The 20,302-nt window shown below is 43.9% G+C and overlaps 1 protein-coding gene and 1 non-coding gene across 5 annotated transcripts in view; both read left to right on the top strand.

The window, feature by feature from the left end:
• Positions 1 to 20,302, top strand: part of SNX5 (sorting nexin 5) — a 25,058-nt gene extending 4,756 nt beyond the window's left edge. For 2 of the 4 annotated variants that reach the window (XM_070801029.1, XM_070801028.1), the window contains 12 exons: positions 6,044 to 6,148; positions 7,194 to 7,304; positions 8,136 to 8,257; positions 9,555 to 9,678; positions 10,376 to 10,471; positions 11,610 to 11,715; positions 11,798 to 11,873; positions 12,824 to 12,881; positions 12,976 to 13,062; positions 15,034 to 15,193; positions 18,339 to 18,424; positions 19,575 to 20,302. In XM_070801029.1, the coding sequence (XP_070657130.1) occupies positions 6,044 to 6,148; positions 7,194 to 7,304; positions 8,136 to 8,257; positions 9,555 to 9,678; positions 10,376 to 10,471; positions 11,610 to 11,715; positions 11,798 to 11,873; positions 12,824 to 12,881; positions 12,976 to 13,062; positions 15,034 to 15,193; positions 18,339 to 18,424; positions 19,575 to 19,625 (1,182 nt within the window). In that variant the 3' untranslated portion in view covers positions 19,626 to 20,302. The remainder of the gene's footprint in view (positions 1 to 6,043; positions 6,149 to 7,193; positions 7,305 to 8,135; positions 8,258 to 9,554; positions 9,679 to 10,375; positions 10,472 to 11,609; positions 11,716 to 11,797; positions 11,874 to 12,823; positions 12,882 to 12,975; positions 13,063 to 15,033; positions 15,194 to 18,338; positions 18,425 to 19,574) is intronic. The other 2 variants (XM_019973218.2, XM_070801030.1) reach the window with 2 other exon arrangements.
• LOC139186673 (small nucleolar RNA SNORD17) lies at positions 1,364 to 1,599 on the top strand. The gene has a single exon (XR_011570348.1). It is a non-coding gene; the product is annotated as a small nucleolar RNA SNORD17 (small nucleolar RNA).

Below are 20,302 nucleotides of genomic sequence, written 5' to 3'. Positions count from 1 at the left end.
TACGTGTTTTCTGTCAGAAGAGTTTATGGTTTACTTGTTTCCGAGGGGTAGCTCCACAAGCCCTTGGGTCTAGTTATAGTGCCTGTGGGGCACAAATGCAAGTGTTGCCAGCCTTATCCTCAAGAGCAGGACATAAAAAGCTCGCATGTTGTGCTGGGGGGTGCCGGGTAGCTGGTGAGTGATAAAATGAGGTTAAAATACTTAACATCTGAAAGATCTGGGAAGTGTGGTACCTTTACCTAAACACAAGAATTCCACCAGGAACAGGCAGCCTTCTCTTCTCTCTGTTGCCTTTTTTGTGTCTCAAACTCAGATGACACAATCCTAAGCTCAGGCAGCTCTGTCCATGTTGCTGAGTAATCTTTGTTGGTAGTAAAGGTAAATTTTTTTTCTCAAATTTTTCTCTTTGATCTTGGGTTGAACACAAAGTAAGACTGCTTTGTAAAGAGTTGTGGACTTGATACAGTGGGAACTTTTGGTAGGGAGACTTCATGAGATCAAATAGTAGGTGAAGGTCATTCAGTTGTGTCAGACTCTTTGTGACCCCATGGAGTGTACAGTCCATGTTGTTCTCCAAGCCAGAATACTGCAGTATTCTGCCTTTCCCTTCTCCAGGGGATCTTCCCAACCCAGGGATCCAACCCAGGTCTCCCACATTGCAGTCACATTCTTTACCAGCTGAGCCACCAGGGAAGCCCAAGAATAGTGGAGTAGGTAGTCTGTCCCTTCTGCAGTGGATCTTCCCAACTCAGGAATCGAACCGGGCTCTCCTGCATTGCAGGCGGATACTTTACCAGTTGAGCTATCAGGGAAGCAGTAGATGAAGAGTTTTAGCCACTCAAGTACTCTTGCCTGGAAAATCCCATGGACAGAGGAGCCTGGTAGGCTACAGTTCATGGGGTCACTGAGGGTCGGACACGACTGAGCGACTTCACTTTCACTTTTCACTTTCATGCATTGGAGGAGGAAATGGAACCCACTCCAGTGTTCTTGCCTAGAGAATCCCAGGGATGGGGGAGCCTGGTGGGCTGCTGTCTGTGGGGTCGCACAGAGTTGGACACAACTGAAGCTGCTTAGCGGCAGCAGCTGTGAAAGGAAGAAACTAGTCTGTGTGTGCGCATACGCACGTGTGTGGCAGCTACATCCTCTGTAGCAGTGGTATGTTGATTCTCAATAGAATTTCTGTGCTAGGAGATGTTTATAGATCTTGTAGTTCAGCCTTTCACCGTGTGAACTCTTGAAAATAATCCAGGTATCTTGTAATTAGATGGATTTCTCAATGAATTTCATCTTAGCCAATGGATTCATCTTAATCTCTTTGGTTCCATCTTGGCATCTGACTAGCTCATGGGCTTGCAGCCTTGTGAAATGATGATTCAGTTTATCCATTCGCTGAGTGCGCTGCACTGACCTTCTTCCAAGCCTGGGTTCCTGTTCTGGGAACTCTGGGTTACGTGGTTGCCAAATGCCCTGCAGTCTGCTGTGTTCTACTGTGGACGGCTTGTGTGTTGGTGGACTACCGGTAAGAATGGCTGGTGTCAGCAGGGATGGGTCCCTGTGGGCTCATCTCACCAAGATGAGTGGTGGAAATCTGATCACTTGCTGCAGCTCTTTACCTAGTTTTTAATTAGGGACTTTCCGTAGCTGTTATGTTTGTGAGTAGACAGATCTTCTGGAAGTCTTTGGTTCTGTGTTCCTTGAAGACTGAGGTACGATATTGGCAGGGTTGGAATTACAGGGAGGGGAGAGACAGTAGTGGAGGGAGGAAATAAACCACAGATACAGTGCTACCTGGAAGGGCAGAGCTCTTGTGTTGCTCATAGTTCAGTTTTTCATGTACTGGTTCTCCAGGGGTAAGCTGGCATAGAACACAGACAGGTTTCAGTTAGCTTCAGGGCAGGAGAACTTGAACCATAAAGAGAAATTCAGAGAAAGATAGATGTGATACTGGAATTTCTTACAGAACACTTCCTTCCTGTGAGCTGAAACAGTAACAGAGCAATGTATGTTTCATAAGTATGCATCATGTGAATCTGCTTTCAGAAATTGCTGCAAATCCAGTAATTTGGATTTTCTGCAGCAGAGCGTTTTTGGATTTATTTCCTTACTAAAGCGAATTGGACTGGGCATGGCATCCCTCACTTTCCAGCTGAAATAATGGCTCCATGTTGCTTACAATGGGTTATCTGTTGTTTTGGTCCTGTCCCCAGTAGGGGTCTTCCGTATGTTAGGCAGTCAGGTGAAGGTATAGCAAAGGAACATCCTTCAGAGAGCGTCAGTTTGATGGGAAGAACCTGGTGTAGCCCGTGCTTGCCGGGTGCTTTCTGCTCTGGGACTGGAGAAGGGAGAGGCACTTCAATGTGAAAGACAGGCTTTCCTCTGCCTGTGGCAATTTCCGTGTAACGTTCACGTTAAGCTGGAAATTCCGGGGCTGGCATATTCAGTTTCTTGCATGTATACAAAACTGGTTAGATTTAAGTAATGTTCAGCTAGACCTCATTCTGGCAGATGAGAGTCACCGTGGAGATGGTTTCTTGTTCACTTTTTTTTTGTCATTTGGCCCTATGGCAGTAGTGTAAACTGGAGTCTGTAGCCAGTGGTAACGTTTATTATACTTTATCTTCCACCTAAGGTTCTGAATTTCTGAATCGAGCTTTGTGTGTTGTCCAGCCGCAGAGGTACTCTTTGCCATCTTTGAACCTCTTCACCTTTTGAAGAGGGGGTTTTTGTAGATGGTGTTAACTTGGCCTTGTACCAAAGTGAGTCAAGTGCGAGATCCGGACCCTGTGTATCAGCTCAGAACTCTGCAGACCATCCTTTGGCCAGTGTCAGGTGCCCCAGCTCTGATGAACAGATGAGGGGAGTGCACGGGGGTTTGGTTTTAGTTTTTTCTCCTTTTCAAGTTCTCTTATCAAGCATTTAGATTCCCTTTCTGGGGGGTCACGAGGCACGTGAGATCTTCATTCCCTGACCAGGGAGCAAATCTGCATACCCCATAGTGGAAGCACCAACTGGTAACCACTGGACCATTAGGGAGGCCCCCCAGATTTCTTAAAACAGTTACAATTTTGTTCTCCAAATGAAATGCTTGTTTACTCCCTGTTTTTCTCACAAAGATCACTGTAGTCCTTACTATCAGGGTTAATGTGATAAGTATTTTGGGGACTGAAATTCCACCTAAAACTTGGTATGTGATGCAGTGGTTTCTGTAGAAATCTGCAAAAGAAAGTCTTTTTTTAAACTTGCCTTCCACATAGAGTAAATAAGTTTTAAATTTGGTTCTCACAAGTGGCCTAAGGGGATGAAAACCAAAATTAACATGCTTAAGGTTAGACTTGGTTCTGAAGTCTCCTTTCACAGTGTCCAGGGGCTGAGGCAGCCTGGGGATGCTTGCTGAAACTAGGGGACAGGTGGTGAGTAGGGGCTTTGTGTGGAGGCGTGCCACCTGCTCCTGTACTCTCCACCCTGTTGGTTTATGTATTTAGCAGGTACTGTGGCATAGGACTATGGGGTGTGGACTCTGTTGACGGATCAGAAGGAGTGCTGAGCTTTTAATCACATGGATACTTCCGGAGTGAGGATACAGTGCTGACTTAGAAGCTTGAAACATTTCACAACTTTTTACTCCTTTGTGATTTATCTCTTCCTTGTCTGGAGAGCTACAGTACAAGGAAGTTCCTTTGACTTGTGAATAGGGGTGGTTTTTGAGTTGGTGAGGGTTTGCATACTCAGAGTTTTGCACCTAACTTTTCAGACAATTCTTTAAGGCCCAAACGCAGACTTTCATGTTATCTGTTGTGAGTTTTTTTTTAATTGTTGATTGTTTTGTCTGTGGGAGAAGGGTGTTATATCATGTTGAGGGGTGAGATTGTTCGGACTCTGTTTTGTGGTGATGACAGCTGGAGAAGAAGCTGGGTGCTTGATGTCTTCTTAAGGTGCAGTCTTTCCAACCTTGAATGGACTCTGTTAATTTTGTGTCCTTATCACACTATCTCACAGTAAAAAATGAAATAGCTTTGCTGACCAGAAAGGAAGATAGGAAAACTGAAAAGTCTGGGGTTACCTGTGAGGTTGGAGGTATGGGAACAGGGCCGACCTCAGCGTTCACCTTTGAAGCCCATTGCAGCTTTGATTCCTGCTGTGATGAGCCCATGTACATCCGCCTGGGTGCTCCAGCCCTAATTCCAGAGGCAGTGCCGGTGGTGCTTGCTGGCTTATGGGGTTTGGCACTTAGACAGAATTGTCAGCATGTTCAGAAATTGAGAGGAAGCCAGGATTTGTGACCTCAAGGCAGCAGAGTCTCAGGAAACGTGGCCCTTGTTGCTGAGCTCAGGAAAATGCTCCTTAGTCCTGGCCCCGGGTCTGCCATTTCTTTCCACCATTAACCAGACCAGCTTTATTCATGTACCAATTCTGATACATAGAAACATAAGATCAGGCGGGTGGCCAGTACTCTCTGCAGTCAGACTGTTGTGAGGTGTGTATGTGTTCTGAGGTCTTTCTGAATACTGTATTTGCCCAGTCATGAATTATCAGGAGGGAGGCTTTATCAGAAATGTGTCAAGAGCCAGAGTCGCAGCTCTGATGAAATGAAGTATCCCTGACCTTGAAGCTTTATCTTTGTTTGCAGAGATTTCATAAATAGACATGTGAAAATTAAGCCAAACAAGCAAATATTTCATAGGTGTCATCAAGAATTTATTTGAAATACATGTTTAAGTTGACATGGCAGGAACTGTTAAGTATGTTGTGGTCTCACAAATACCTGATGTTAAAATCAATTCTGGTGGCAAGAACATGAGGCTTAGTTCTTCTAGCTAGGAAGGCTGTTGTTATAAGGCTAACTCTGGCTATTGCAATCAAAATTTTTTCTTAGTTACAGTGCTGAAGGAAAATGGGACGTATTGACTCTTCCTGAGATACTACAAAGAAGTAAGAAGTAATCCCATACATTTTTAGAAAATATATTTAATCTTTTTATACCTGATGGAACCAATTTTTCTGTCTTTGGTGGTTTTATTTTGAAGAAAAGAATTCAGAGGGAAATACTTGGGATTCCCTGTTCCCTCATCTTAGTTCTTAGGTCCAGTCTCCACTTGGCACTCCATCTTCCTGTGTTCAGTAACCCAGAGTGTCCTGGCAGCCTCCCTTCAGCTCTAGCTTACAGTTGTGGGCCTGGGGAGGGATGAGATGCTTAATCCATGCAATTTCTCATCTGACAGGCCTTCAGATCCACTGTTAGCCTATCTGTCATAAGAATGAAAGACTTTACCATATTTTAGATTCAGTAGGAATTTTTTTTTTAAGGGAAACCATTTAGCCACTTTCCCCCCAAAAATACACTTCTTTAAAGAATTCTTTTTAAACTGGCAAAATTGGAGTTGAGTATTATTTTCCTCCTGAATTTCCAGCTCTCAAAAATCAGGTATTTTTGTTTCCATAGTAGTGCTCACCCTTCTGCTTTATTTATATGTAATCACAGTGGAATTCTGATAGTTTATGTCTTTGTTGGTTTTTACAGTTCATCTCCTGTTCTAGATCTCTTGTATCCTTGAGACAGTCCTTGAATATACATAGGTCCACGCTGGAGTGGATTTTTCTCTCCATCCAAGACCTCACACCACATAACTGTTCTTTGTACCTTCTGTCTCTGTTATCCCAGCCTCTAACTTTTAACACCTCTTGAATGTTTTTGTAATTTGGGCATGTATGTAGGAAGTTCACAACTTCATTTTTATCTATTTTAAGCCTTCTTAGTACAGTTCTTTAAGTATCTGGTTAAATGTATTTTTCACACAAAGTATGTAATGTACATGATATCAGAATCATATAGTTGCTGTTTTCAGATTATAGGAATTCACTGGACCCACCCATGCACTTAAGAGCAGTTGTCCCCACAGTTGCAAATAGATACCTCAACTGACTTTGTTCTAAATGGTCATGGATAGATTGCTACAAGTTATTACTAGCTCCCCATTTTTGGATGGATGCTTTTTTAGGACTAAAGTGGACTTGAGACTAATAGCTAAAAAATGTATTTCAGCTGAGATCTGTGTCAGTGGACCTGAATGTTGACCCCTCGCTTCAGATTGACATACCTGACGCACTCAGTGAGAGAGATAAAGTCAAATTTACAGTGCACACCAAGGTAAGTGACAGAATGACCTCAGCAGTGAAAGCAGCGCCAGGTCACATCTGTGCTGCAGTGGGTGTGAGCCGAAGTGCTGCTGAAGGTAGCGCTCCTGGGTTAGGCCCCTCCTCCCTCTCCATCAGATACCGGCTCCTGTTACAGCCCTGTGCACTGTGGGGGAGCCTGGGGCCCACTCTGCTGGTGTGAGTGTGGCTTGTGCTCCGCCTGGGAAGCACACCAGTCCTGCACAGCTCCACCTTTGTTTCTAATTTGCATGCATGGCAAATGCTTGCTTTTCCCATCTTTGCTCAGTTCTTGGCCATCACCCAACCTATTATGATTCAAGACTTTTTCTCCAAATTTTAAAAATTTTATTTTCAAGTGTAAATGATTTACCATGTTGTGTTAATTCTTCTCCAGGTTTCTCATTTGACAAAAGCACTATGCCAGTCTGAAAACTACAGAAAGTTTAACTTCTCAGAGCCCTTTCAGGAACATTTTTAGCCTTTCTCCTTCCATGCTAGTTAAGTGTACTCCGTGCTTGTCTTACGCCAGGCACTGTTTTAAAGGGGTTACATGGACCTGATTTTCTGGACGTGATTTCCATTATGATTTTTTCTGATGGCCATCTTACAGGTGAGGGTCTGAGGTACAGGTCTAGATAAAGTGGCGTAGGCACAGTGTGAGGCAGGACATTTGAGCGAGAGCCCTTGGCGGGTGCCTCCCCAGCACATGTGTGTCCCTGAGGTCCTCTCCCTCGTGGGTTTCTCTGCTGCCCTGGTGCATGATTAGCATACCTGTTCCTCAGGAGGCAGTGTGCGTGTATCTGTCTGAGTTGACCTGAAAGGTGGAGCTGTGTGACTAGAATTCCTTGAAGAACACATTGAATCTTAGCTCTGACTTTGCTGGTGGTAGGGAGGTCGTGTGTTGCCACTTTGTTCTTTATTAGATCTCTTAAAAACCAGATGATTTATTGTGCATTTTTCCCATTGTGCACTGCATGAAACCCAAACCACTTTTTCAGAAAATGGTAGTTAACTGTCACTTTGTTTTTTCTTGACAGACCACACTGCCCACGTTTCAGAGCCCAGAGTTTTCTGTTACAAGGCAACATGAAGACTTTGTGTGGCTACATGACACTCTTATTGAAACTACAGACTATGCTGGGCTTATTGTAAGTACATTTTGAATAATCAGATAATTATCGAAGCAAGTATCTAATACTTTGCTATTCATTTTGAGAGATTTACCCATGGGTTGTGAAAATAGTCTGAGTTCATCTGTCAACTAGAGTATATGTTAGCTGTTACTGGTAAAGTCTAAAGTAAGTGAAAACACTGTTAGAAGCACAGTTTTATAGTCTACAGTCTAAGAGGGTAAGCAGTTCCATGGTGTACCGTCTTGTCTACTTTTGGGTGTGGCATTTCCTTTCAGCCGTCAGGTTGAATTGATTCCTGGTGGTGGTGGTGGTGGTTGGTGTGTGTAGTCTGCTGAGAAGGCAGTTGTCTTTGTGCTCAGCTGTGGAGAGTTGATGCCTGGCTACAGAAAGAGACTTAGCTGATTTTAAAGGACAGAGAAATGTGGCTTGACCTGCCAGGCCAAGAATCTGGCCAGATAGTACTGAATCAGTACTGAACAAAATCAGTACTGAAGCTTATGTTTTAAGAATCTTCATGCAAAATTAGAATCTTTTGTCCTGGAATAAAAAAATTCCTTGTAAGTCCAGAGGTTATTACCTGGATGCTGCGTCTTCATTGGTTTTATTTTAGCCTTGGTTGTAATATATCAATTAGATAGTTGCAGCAGGATATACAGTTTGCCTTATAAATTAAGTTGTTAACTGAACAGATGTCAAAGTGAGTGCCCAGTTGTAGGAAGGACCCTTCTTTTTTAAATGGCCAAAAGGAACGAGGGTAAGAAGAAGCATAGTTGACTTTCAGAGAGCCCCCCTTCCCCCGCCTCCTGTGGGGTGAGGGTGCTCAGGAAGTCAGTGCCTTGCCTGCAGATCCCGCCAGCGCCGACCAAGCCCGACTTTGATGGCCCTCGAGAGAAGATGCAGAAGCTGGGAGAGGGTGAAGGGTCAATGACAAAAGAAGAATTTGCCAAGATGAAGCAAGAGCTAGAAGCGTAAGTGACTTTCCTTGATGGGGCCCTGTCTTCTGAGGAGAAAAATGACTGTTGTACAGCAAAGAGAATCTGCCAGCTAAGGTTTTCAAGTGTAGCAGTTAATGACTTGCATGGCTACTGTCAGTAAGTTGCATGGGGGTGTGGGGGCCTGGTCTGTAGACGATTCCCTGATGATACTTGGAGAAGGAAATGGCAACTGATGCCAGTATTCTTGCCTGGAGAATCCCAGGGACAGAGGAGGCCTGACAGGCTACGTACAGTCCATGAGTTGGAGACGACTTAGCAACTGAACCACCTGGTGATACTGGATAGACTAATTTTTCTCTTTGCAAACAATGCTAGTCATGGAATGTTGGTCTGGCAAAGTGAAGAACTAAACCTTTGACTGTAATGTACAAAAGCTTTCTTCCCTGACGTTTGTTTACTGGAAATACAGTTGAAATTAGATTGTAGCAAATGCTGTTAACAAGGAAGCATTCTCACAATGGCTACATTGATGGCTTGAAAGAAGTCCAGGTCTGCAAGAAGCTTATTTTAATCTGATTGTAATTCTTTGCAACAAACATGGATTCTTTATGCCATAGTTGGAGGCTTGCACGAACTATCCTCTTGCTCCTTCCTCTTGCCCTCCTCCTATTCATTGGGGTCCATTTCAGCAGTTTTTGCCAATATGCTGCCACAGGCCCAGGTGAGCTAGGCCCGGGCTCATACTCCTGCCAGGCCCGCATGGGCAGCTCTGAGGATAGAGCACCAAACTTGCAGACTTGGTCTTCTGCTGTTGAGCGTAGAGTGTGTAGGTTGAGATAAAGCCACTTTGTAATTTCTGGTAGTTCCCAGCTTTGTTAGACACATGGCTGTGTACATGGCTGCAAAATTAAAGGACTGCCATGGTTTTAAAGAAGCCATTGTTGTGTGCTGTAATTGCACGTGGGTTTGGGTTTGACAGGTGTGTCCATCAACTCTGGTTATGTCACTTCCCCTTCCATGCTGCTGCTGCTAAGTCGCTTCAGTCGTGTCCGACTCTGCGACCCCATGGACTGCAGCCCACCAGGCTCCCCCGTCCCTGGGATTCTCCGGGCAAGAGCCCTGCAGTGGGGTGCCATTGCCGGCTCCTTCCCCTTCCATGGCTATTCCACAGATTCCCAAATGAGAGCTGCCTCATCACCTAACTGGATACTGCATTACGCCAGGCTGCTCGGGGCCGGTTCAGGTGGTGTGTGTAGCTGTGGGGCAGCGCTGGCGTCCCGGGAGTGGTGCTGGGCGGGGGGCTGAGCGGCGCGTGTGCCCTGTGTTGCAGGGAGTACCTTGCTGTCTTCAAGAAGACGGTGTCTTCGCACGAAGTCTTTCTCCAGCGGCTCTCCTCCCACCCTGTTCTCAGTAAAGACCGCAACTTCCACGTGTTTTTGGAATATGATCAAGATGTAAGTCATTTTAATTCCATTTCCACAATCTTAATTGCAATGTACAAAAAAATACATATTTTCTGAAAAGTTGACTTTCAAAGTTGGATTTCCCTTTTCCCCTTCAGTTAATTTTGGGGTTATTTGAAAGTTGATCCTAGTTTTTTTCATCGAAAGGGGACATATGGTTGCCTTAAAAGAATACATTCTTTTTCTTTATTATATATGAGACAAGCACTGACTTACAAATTTCCTCATAGTCTTTAACCAGTGAATAATAGCATAACAACAATTCTACCCAGAATTTAAGGGCACTAAGACTTGATGCCTAGGTAGTTTTTCAAAGTATCTCCAGAGTCATAGAATATGCGAGAGACTCTGGGCCAGGAAGATCCCCTGGAGTAGAAGATGCTAGCCCACTTAAGTATCTTGCTTGGAAAATTCCATGGACAGGGGAACCTGGTGGGCTATAGTCCATGGGGTCGAAAAGAGTCAGACATGACTAAGCACGCACACACAAGACTTGGTACATAGATAGTTTTTCAGAATACCTCCTGAGTCAGAATTATCACCTGTCCTTAGGTTTAGTTTTGTTTGATTTTTTAGATGTGGTTACAGTGGGGTTAAAGGTGGCTTGGGTGTGCTTACGTTACTTGGGATGTGTTCAGAACTTGATAGAAAATATATGTACCATTAATTATTTTGAATTTCTTTTCAGCTAAGTGTCAGGCGGAAAAATACTAAAGAGATGTTTGGTGGCTTTTTTAAAAGTGTGGTGAAAAGTGCTGATGAAGTTCTTTTTTCAGGAGTTAAGGTAAGTGGCCTTTAGCTGTTTAAGAAAATTTTCTTTGTGTGAATAGGTGACCTTTTCTTTCTTCAGAATAGGTATTTGTGAAACAAATGGTATTAGCTTCTCAAAATGGAAATATTTTCAAGTTTTGGTTATTTTTATCAACTTACTGAACTTTGGCTCATTTTCCCAAAATACCTGTTCTTTCCCAGGAGAAGGGATAAGAGCCTCACTCTTTGGTTTTTGTTGTCTCCTTTTCTGTAAGGAAATGACACTCAGTTATCCTTAAGAAAATAAGTTACGTGACCAGTCTTGGCTGTCTCCACAGCTGCACTGTCCCTGTAGCCCCAGCCTTGTGTGGAGTTGAGCGCCTGACTGGTGCTGTGCCCTGGTGTAGTTAAGGGACTGAGGTTTCTGTTTTGTTTACAACACTGGATTTGTAGGCCTTTAGTAATGAAGAAAACATAAAACATGAGAAATAATTTTACCTGTTTCTTTTTATACTGTGGCTGCTAAGTAGAAAGTTCTAAGTGGCACATTTGGCTCACGTTACTTCTGCTGGACAGTGCTGTTCTGGAACATAAATAGATGTCCAGGTTTCTCAGTAGCAGCCTAGGTGTGGTTTATTTCTTTGCTCCTCAGTTACTGTCTGGTGTCTGACTTTGCCACTTGTGGTCTTGAGTAAGGAGACTAGGATGTGGGTAACGCAGGCCTGGTCAGAAGTTTGGAAGCTCTGGGGCTGTCTCCGGGTGGCGGTGAAGGTGTGCTGATACCTGTCTATAGTAGGGGTGTTCGGCATCCCTGGTCAGTGCCCCCCAGATGCCAGTATTGCATCCTAGGCCATGTTTCAGAAATGCAGGTATCTGAGACAAGGTAGCAACCCATCTAGCTGGACCACCACTTTAGTGGAATTGCCTCAGGAGGTCAGCAAGCTTTACTGGGCTGTGCTAAATGGCTCTTCAAAATGGTTCTCTCGATGTTTCTTGCCAGCCTTTCACTTTGGCTAAATCCCTGGTGTGAAATGTTAATTTAAAAAATAATTTAAATTTCACTGGTCCTTAGAGGTTAAGCTTCTTATGCCCAAGCTTATTTTTAAAATATAAAATATATACTCGTACGTAGAAGTTTTGCTTTTTTGAAACTTTTTTGCCTTCCCTTTTAGGAGGTAGATGACTTTTTTGAGCAAGAGAAGACTTTCCTCATCAACTATTACAACAGGATCAAGGATTCCTGTGCAAAGGCTGACAGGATGACCAGATCTCATAAAAGTGAGTGCACTCACCCACTAGCTCCCTACCTCTGCTTAAGTGCCAGCTCTGTTCACATGAAAGGACTGCCCTTGTTCCACAGATGTCGCAGATGATTATATCCACACCGCAGCCTGCTTGCATAGCCTGGCTTTAGAGGAGCCTACAGTCATCAAGAAGTAAGTTTTTGTTGGGAGACATTTTCTTTCATCCCCTAATTGAAAACTGTTGTGCAATTAAGAGTATAATGGATAAGGGCTGCATAGTTCAGTTCTGTCCTGAGTACAAGCCCATCAAAGGTGGATGGTCTCCAGCATGCATTTTATACACCCTCCAAACAGGACTACTCCTAAGCCGTCTATAGGGAATGCAGGGCACTTCTGTACCAAGTGTGGCAACTGTTGTCAAGGACTTGATTGCTGTCAGACATAAATGTGTCTGTTTTGTGGGGTTTTTTTTTTTAAGTTAATTTTTGACTGCTCTGGGGCTGTTCTCATTATGGTGCGTGGACTTTTTGTTGCGGAGCTCAGGGCTCTAGGCATGCAGCCTCAGTAGTTGGGCACACAGGCTTGGTTTCCCTTTCACAGCATGTGGAGTCCTCCCAGACCAGGGATTGTCTCCTGTGTGGGCAGGCAGATTTCTATCGCCTGAACCACCAGGTGGTTTGATTAATTTGATTTGGAGTTGTCACTGAGTGAGGTTTTTCAGCGTCTCTATTCAGGTTATTTCTGGTATGAGATGGTACAGTTGGCCCCCTCCATATCCATGGGTTCTGCATCTGCAAGCTAGAAGAAACTGCAGATAGAAAAACATTTTTTAGAAAGTTCCAAAAAGTGAAACTTGAATTTGCTGCACATCAGCCACTATTTGCATAGCATTTACATTGTACTTAAAACTGTTTGTATCCATTTACATTTTATCAGGCACAGGAAGTAATCTAAAGATGATTTAACATATATAATAAGAGGGTGTACATGTATTATATATATCAGGAGCTTGAGCATCTGGATTCTAGGGTCCATTCAGGGTGGGGCTGGGTCCTAGAGCCACTGCTCAGCTGTTACCATGGAATGCCTGTTCTACTAGGCCTGGTCTAGTGGGTGGTAGTATATTTAAGACCTTAAGTCAGAATCGTGTATATTTGCAGGTACCTGTTGAAGGTGGCTGAGCTGTTTGAAAAACTTAGGGTAAGGATTTTTACATTGGTCTTCATAGTAGACATTTCATAATCTGTAGATTTCTTCTTAGATGATGGTGGCCTTTTGTTTTGTTTTTTAACAGAAAGTGGAGAGTCGAGTCTCCTCAGATGAAGACTTAAAGCTGACGGAGCTCCTGCGATACTACATGCTCAACATAGAGGCTGCCAAGGTGCGGGCTCCTCCCAAACAAGGCCTGGTGATGCAAGTGTATTCTCTGGGTTAGAAATGAAGGGAGATGGGAATTTGTTAGGATCATTCATGTAAGTGATGTCACCCTAAATAAAGAAGTAAACTGAGGCAAGTGCCAGTTTATTCAGGAAGAGCAGAGAAATTGCATGCCGCATGGGAAGCCACAGGAGATTGCATTGAAGGTCTGGAGTGGGCTGTATTTTGGGGCAAGGAGTGCAAAGACAAAGAGTTTGGGAAGGCATGTCATTGGCCTGAGGGCACTGGTCCTGAGCAGGAGCTCACTGGCTAGGCGCTCACTGCTCGGGAGGGGAGCTCAGGCTGGGTCTTCTGTGCATCAGGTGTTTGTGGAAGTTAGTCTCTCAGTTCCTTCGTCCTACTCTGAGGGTGCGTGGGTCCCCCAGGTTCAGATCTTCTCAGTGACGTGCCTTCTTAGGTGTGATACCAAGTCCTTAATGTGTGTTCTTCAGGGCCCTGGAGGAGGAGGGCTGGTGCCAATAAGTGTTTGGGGAGTTAATACAGACAGATAAGAGTTTGGGAAGTTAATATGCTGCTGGATGGGGACATAAGTGGACATACACCTAAGGGGCTCTTTGTGAGGCAGGAAGGGCTTTGGGGTTTGTTATCTTTTATTGAATTGTAGTTGTCACTGCATCCTTTGAGTCATGAAGCATTGCTTAACCAAAAGCAAGATGTAAGCAGAGTGACATTTGGGAATGGAACACGTAATCTCCACTGTCTACACTGTCCTGACTACATGTTTAAATTATTTTTATTTATGTCATCTTTCAGTCACTAAGTCATGTCCAACTCTTTGCGACCGACCCCATGAACTGCACACCAGGTTTTCCTGTCCTTCACTATCTCAAATTTGTCTGTTGCTCAAACTCATGTCCATTGAATCTGTGATGCCATCCAACCATCTATCCTCTGTGGCCCACTTCTGTCCCCAGTCTTTCCCAGCATCGGGGTCTTTTCCATTGAGTTGGCTGTTCACCTCAGGTGGCCAAAGTATTGGAGCTTCAGCATCAGTCCTTCCAGTGAATGTTCAGGGTTGACTTCCTTTAGAATTGACTGGTTTGATCTCCTTGCTGTCCATGGGACACTCAAGAGTCTTGTCCAGCACCACAGTTAGTATCAATTCTTTGGCTCTCAGCTTTCTTTATGGTCCAACTCTCAAATCTATATATGACTATAGATGAAAAACCATGGCAAAGTGGTGTCTCTGTTTTTTAATATGCTAAGTTCATCATAGCTTTTCTTCCATAGAGCAAGTATGTTTTAATTTTGTGGCTGCACTCATGTCTAGTGATTTTGGAGCCCAAGAAAACAAAATTTGTCAGTGTTTCCACTTTTTCCCCATCTATTTGCCATGAAGTGCTGGGAACTGGATGCCAGGATCTTTTTTTTTTTTTGAATGAGTTTTAAGCTAACTTTTTCCCTTTCTTTCACCCTTATCAAGAGACTCTTTAGTTACTCTTCACTTTCTGCCATTAGAGTGGTATTATTATCTGCATATCTGAGGTTGTTGATACGATTTTTATATGAAATGTACTAAATTAGGCAGCATAAAATTTTAAGCTAATGGGGAAAGGTCATCAGGAAGTTGAAATTCTTTTCCCCATAGTTTAGTTTTATTTTAAGCGATTAGTCTTTTGACATGTTTTCTTTTGGGAAGTAACCCTGTGGTCATCACTGTTTGGTTCCTTCTCTTGATGCATGTAGAGAAGTCTGGGAAGACTCAACATTGCATTAATTAATTGCCCTTCCCTGCCTCATGTTGAGATCTTAAGGGGTGGAAGTACATGAGGTGGCTGCAGTCTGACCTTTCAGGCAGTAAACCAAGGTACTTGTCTGGTTCTTAGAGACTTTAGCTGGTCTTCCTGTTCTGTTCTAGAGATTTTTCAGTATAGGTTTAACTACCGTATATCATGTCTGTCGATTTGCCTTCTAGGATCTCTTATACCGACGCACCAAAGCCCTCATCGACTATGAGAATTCAAATAAAGCGTTGGATAAGGCCCGGTTAAAGAGCAAAGATGTCAAGCTGGCCGAGGCACACCAGCAGGAATGCTGCCAGAAGTTTGAACAACTCTCTGAATCTGCAAAAGATGGTGAGTGAGGCCTCTTCTTTCTTTTTGCTATATTTTTTAAAAATATTTTTATTAGCTTTGTCAGATCATCTTTGCAGGATGTGAGATAATTTCGTTGCTGTGCGTGGACTCTAGTTGTGGCACGCTGGCTGGCTTCGTTGCTCCTTGGCACATGGGATCCTTGTTCCCTGACCAGGGATCCAACTCATAGCCCCACCATTGCAGTGCCGATTCTTAACCCACTGGACCTCCAGGAAAGTCCCTACTTTCACTTTTTATTGGGAAACAATTTAAAAAGTTTACAGAGAGAAGTTGTCCAAATGGTGCAGAAGATGCGCACATGTCCTCTATGTCACCTGCACACGTTCATGAGTTCCTACTTGTGTGATTTTATAAACATATCTGGGTGGTTTGTTTGTTTTTTAACTGTTTGAGATTAAGTTATATCCTTAGTCGTTTTATCTGTAAAAACTTGGCTATGTTTCTGCAATACAGTTACCAATGTGGGTTGCATTTAGTTTTCACTCTAAAATCTCCCTTAATCTAGAAGGAACACATTTCAGGTTTAGTTTGGTTTTTTTGTTTGTTTGTTTGTTTGTTTGTTTTTAAATCACGTTGTCTTTTGGAAGACCAATTTCTTTTTACAAATATTAATAGATGTCCCTTACTTTTGTTTGGTCTATCTCCTCACGATTGGGTTCTGGATGCTGTGTAATTGTGTCCTTTCGAGGGCATCACATTTGAGGATATGTTGAATCCATCATCCCCTCATATCTGTGTGTTTTGATGACACAGTCAGGGGTTTGTCCACTGTGTACTTGACTTTTTTTTCCTGCGAGCCGCTGATGAGACCAGGCATCGCCCTTCCTCCCGGATGTAGCCGAGGCAGTTGTCTCTCCTGCACTCCAGCTTTCCTTTCTCTCCCTTACTTTTTAAAATCATTTTTACTAGAATGTCTGGATTCCTATTTTCCAGAAGTTTTAAAGTTTTTCAGTGTATTAAGCTATTTTGGTGTTTCTACTGTCCAGAGTGAGCCTATGGGCATGCCTTTAAGCTGGCGTGTCCTATGACACCCCCATATTTTTGAGCGTTTAGATACTCTGTTTTAGTCTTAGACTTCTACTCCAGCCCTGAAAATCACCATCTCTTCCAGGAGCCCATATTGAGTACTCTCTGTGTACATTGCTTCTGGGGCGGTGCTTCTAGACCCTTCCACTGACGGTGAGGAAGTGTCAGGGTGTGTGCATACGCACCTACTCCCCAGGGATCATGAGTCCATGATAGTGACTCAATTCTGGTCCCATCTCCACGGTTCTTTCTTGCCCTCTACCATTCCTGGATAATGGGCTTTTTAAAATAATTTAGGACTTCCCTGGTGATCCAGTGGTTAAGACGCCACACTTATAATACGGGGGGAACAGGTTTAATCCCTGGTCAGGAAACTTAGATTCCACATGTCAAAAATAAGAAGATAAAATATAGTTTTATAACTTTATTGGGAGATGGCATACCATTTCCATTAAATATGAGTGTAATAGGTGGCCTTTTCCATAGGGGATCTCAGTACCGTGAAACTCTTAGGGGCCATGGAACGTAGCAGAGCAAAAGTTGAGGACTGTGGTCTTACAGAATGTGAATGTACGTTATGGTGGATTGTGTACTTGATTCATCCTCAAGACACCCTCTCCCTTCAAAACTCTAGGTTTCCATGTGAAACCCATATCTCATCATAAGACTGTTCTCTCAGAATGTTCCCCTCCTCTGTGGATCTGGAGGGTTCTGCTCCTTTGTTTTGGCTGAGTCTGGCCAGGACCATGGGGCCCTCCCTGGGAGGAACTGGGCTCCTCTGTGCAGAATCTCTGCTCATGGCCTGTGGACACGCCCATGTGGCTGCCCTTGGGATTTCTTTTGGAGAGTCACCTCCTCCTCTCTCAGTTCAGTTCAGTTCAATTCAGTCACTCAGTCGTGTCCGACTCTGCGACCCCATGAATCACAGCACGCCAGGCCTCCCTGTCCATCACCACCTCCCGGAGTTCACTCAGACTCAACGTCCATCGAGTTGGTGATGCCATCCAGCCATCTCATCCTCTGTCGTCCCCTTCTCCTCCTGCCCCCAATCCCTCTCAGCATCAGAGTCTTTTCCAGTGAGTCAACTCTTCGCATGAGGTGGCCAAAGTACTGGAGTTTCAGCTTTAGCATCATTCCTTCCAAAGAAATCCCAGGGCTGATCCCCTTCAGAATGGACTGGTTGGATCTCCTTGCAGTCTACTTAAAGTAAAATTCTAGCTTAAAAAAAATAGCTAATTTAAATGTATAAGGAAAAAGGAGACTTCAAAGCTACCACATTGAAATCTCAGGTAATTATATAGACCAGAGTTAGTGGCTTTGATAATTTTTGTGTTTTTCTTTAAATGGTGCCAATTTAGGCCGAACTCTATTGCGGAAGGTTTGTGCTGATGGCATTTGATAAGCCTGGATGTACTGCCTGTAAAAGTGCAGTGTCCTCTAGGATACCAAGATGAGTGGCTCTTAGCCTCATGGCCCTAGGTTGAGGCTCTCAAGTTGTGGCTGACTAGATGGGAGCTGTTGGACAAGCACAGCACAGTGGGCAGGCGTCTTGGGAGATGGATGGGTGTCTATTGAGTTCTGTCTGGTCCTGGAGGGAAGGAGGAGAGCTTATTATGACACTCTGCATGACCAGCCTGATTAATATCTGAACTACTGTCAACGTCAGTATGTTTCTGAGTTTTTACGTGGCTCTTAACATGACATTTCTTTTCTACTTAGTGCTGTGTAGATAAGGTCCGAAAGGGTGAGTTTGCTTCTCGGACCTTCAGCATCCCCTGAGGCTGAGGGGGATTTGATCAAAGGAAGTTTAAAATAATCCATAAAAAGACCCTTGCTGCAAGTCTGTGCGGCCCACCCTCTCCCCGCCCACTCCCCACACACACTGCATCCTGGAGGGAAAAGGCCAAGCAGCTCAGCTCAGGAAACCCCAGGTGTTCAGGGACAGTTTCCATGTCAGGTGTGTGTACCGATGGCAGAGAAGTGAAAGGTGAGGTGTGGTGGGAACCAGAGCTCTGGAGATCATTTTGTTTGTGAAAATGAGGTATGGAAGTTAAAGATGGAAATTGCTCAGTTTTTCTTGGTAATCTTTCTTTTGTAGAGCTGATCAATTTCAAACGGAAGAGAGTGGCAGCGTTCAGGAAGAATCTAATTGAAATGTCTGAACTGGAAATAAAGCATGCCAGGGTAAGTCTTATCTTCACACGAGTCAGCTTTGGAGGGTGTTTTTCAAATTAACTTCCCAATTCACTATTCCAGTATCGTCATGCAGTGGGGGCTGGCTTTGTGGCTTAATCCCGTGGGTGGGTGAGAGCCACTTGATGGAGTATTTTTTTCCACTGCAAACCAAAAATCTGAAGTGTAGTCTTGATGAAAAGCTGCTTTGTGAGAAGAGCATTCTTGGTGGCAGTTACCCTGCTTCCCTCCTGACGCCCTGTGGGCCATGCTGTGGAGGGCTTGTCCTAGTAATTTGTAAGCAGCCATCATAGCAATTGCAAGCTTAAGTTTGCCAATTTACTAACCTTAGACTTCTGATACTAATTCCTTTTTGGTTTAAAAAGGAAGAAAAACGTCCTCATGTATGTAATGTGTGTAGGATAATTTAGCCCAGAAGAGATGGAGAGCAGTGGTTCTCAGTGCTGGAGCACGTTAGAGTCCTACTCGAGCTCTTCAGGGTTTTTGTGCCCACGCCCAAAGCTCTTTGGGTGGTTCCTGGGTGCAGCTGATCCTGACCCCCTAGGGTGCTGTCTGGTCCAGGGCGGTTGGGTCAGTGTCACTGCTCATCTGCACTGGTTAAAGCAGGGAGACTGGACATTTGTGTGTGTGTTGAATTCCTTTATTTTGATCACAGCAGAGATGTTTCCTCACTTGGTTCTTTAAGTCCTACTGTATCTGACCTTCTAAATTGGAGTTTTAAAGTATCGTCTATGTGTCATTTATACATAATGTCCTGAGTATTCTAAGTTATTTGAATTCCTTTAAAGTGAGAACTTTGTAAAACATATCCCGCCAAGTCCTATGTGAATATTATTTGTAATCTCACCCACAACTGATTTTTAGCAACTTTTTATCCAGTCTTTCCAAGGCCTTTGACCTCTCATTTATATCATGTGTAGGTTCAGCCACATCAGCGGGATTGGCGTGGCTACAGTGGGAGCAGACCTAGGGTGGGCGTGGGCTGAGGGTGCTGAGAGCAGTGACCAGGCAAGGGGACTTGTGGTTCAGGTGTCACTGCGTGAAAAACAAGCACCAGCCCAGACGTCCGTGGGTCTGAGGCCTGAGCTCAGCTGACTTGAGGTGCGAGGTCTGGAGCATTCACTGGATTCCTTTCTTCCAGAACAATGTGTCCCTCCTGCAAAGCTGCATCGACCTGTTCAAGAACAACTGAGTGAAGGACTGAATGTGAAGAAAGCCCGCATCACTTGCACTTAAATCATTACCACAGAAGATTGATTTGATTTATCTTGACTTCAGTTTAAAATTATGTGAATACATATTTTGATTTCTAAAGATCTTAACACTTAACCATGTTGGTTTAAAAATATTTCTATTGCATGCTCCTTGGACATAACTAATCTTGATGCAGTTAATACCTCAGTGGGTAGAATCTTAAGTACTGGGTTCTCCTCTAATTTGTAGTAATGAAGAAGGGGTTCTGGAGCGAGTGTAATCAGCAGGGGCCCTGCACATGTCATCTCCAGTTTCATGTGCTCGGGTCCCTGTAATTTAGGGTAGGTGCCTGTTAATAGCAGATGAGTCAGCTACTTGTTGCAGGTGACAGACATTCCATCCCTTTGTCAAGTGATTTTCCCCTTTCTTACTCTCACAGATCGGTAGTCACCTTCAGTTGTTTGTACTATAACAAGAGCAAGAAAAATATCATATCTTTATATATACCCTTTGCAACTCCATTTTTGTAGCTGGGATACAAATATTTGTGGGGAGAGGCTTATCCTGAAGGTATAAGAACAACTAATGTGAACCCCTCCCTTCCTGGTGGGGGCACAGTATGTGTGTGCTTGGACGTTTTATAAAGCATCCAATAAAATAATCCATGCTCTCCTG

Source organism: Bos indicus, chromosome 13, assembly GCF_029378745.1.
Source record: "Bos indicus isolate NIAB-ARS_2022 breed Sahiwal x Tharparkar chromosome 13, NIAB-ARS_B.indTharparkar_mat_pri_1.0, whole genome shotgun sequence".
Classification (NCBI taxonomy): Eukaryota; Metazoa; Chordata; class Mammalia; order Artiodactyla; family Bovidae; genus Bos; species Bos indicus.
Note: the sequence above shows the minus strand (reverse complement) of the source record. Positions and strands in the feature narration are given on the sequence as shown.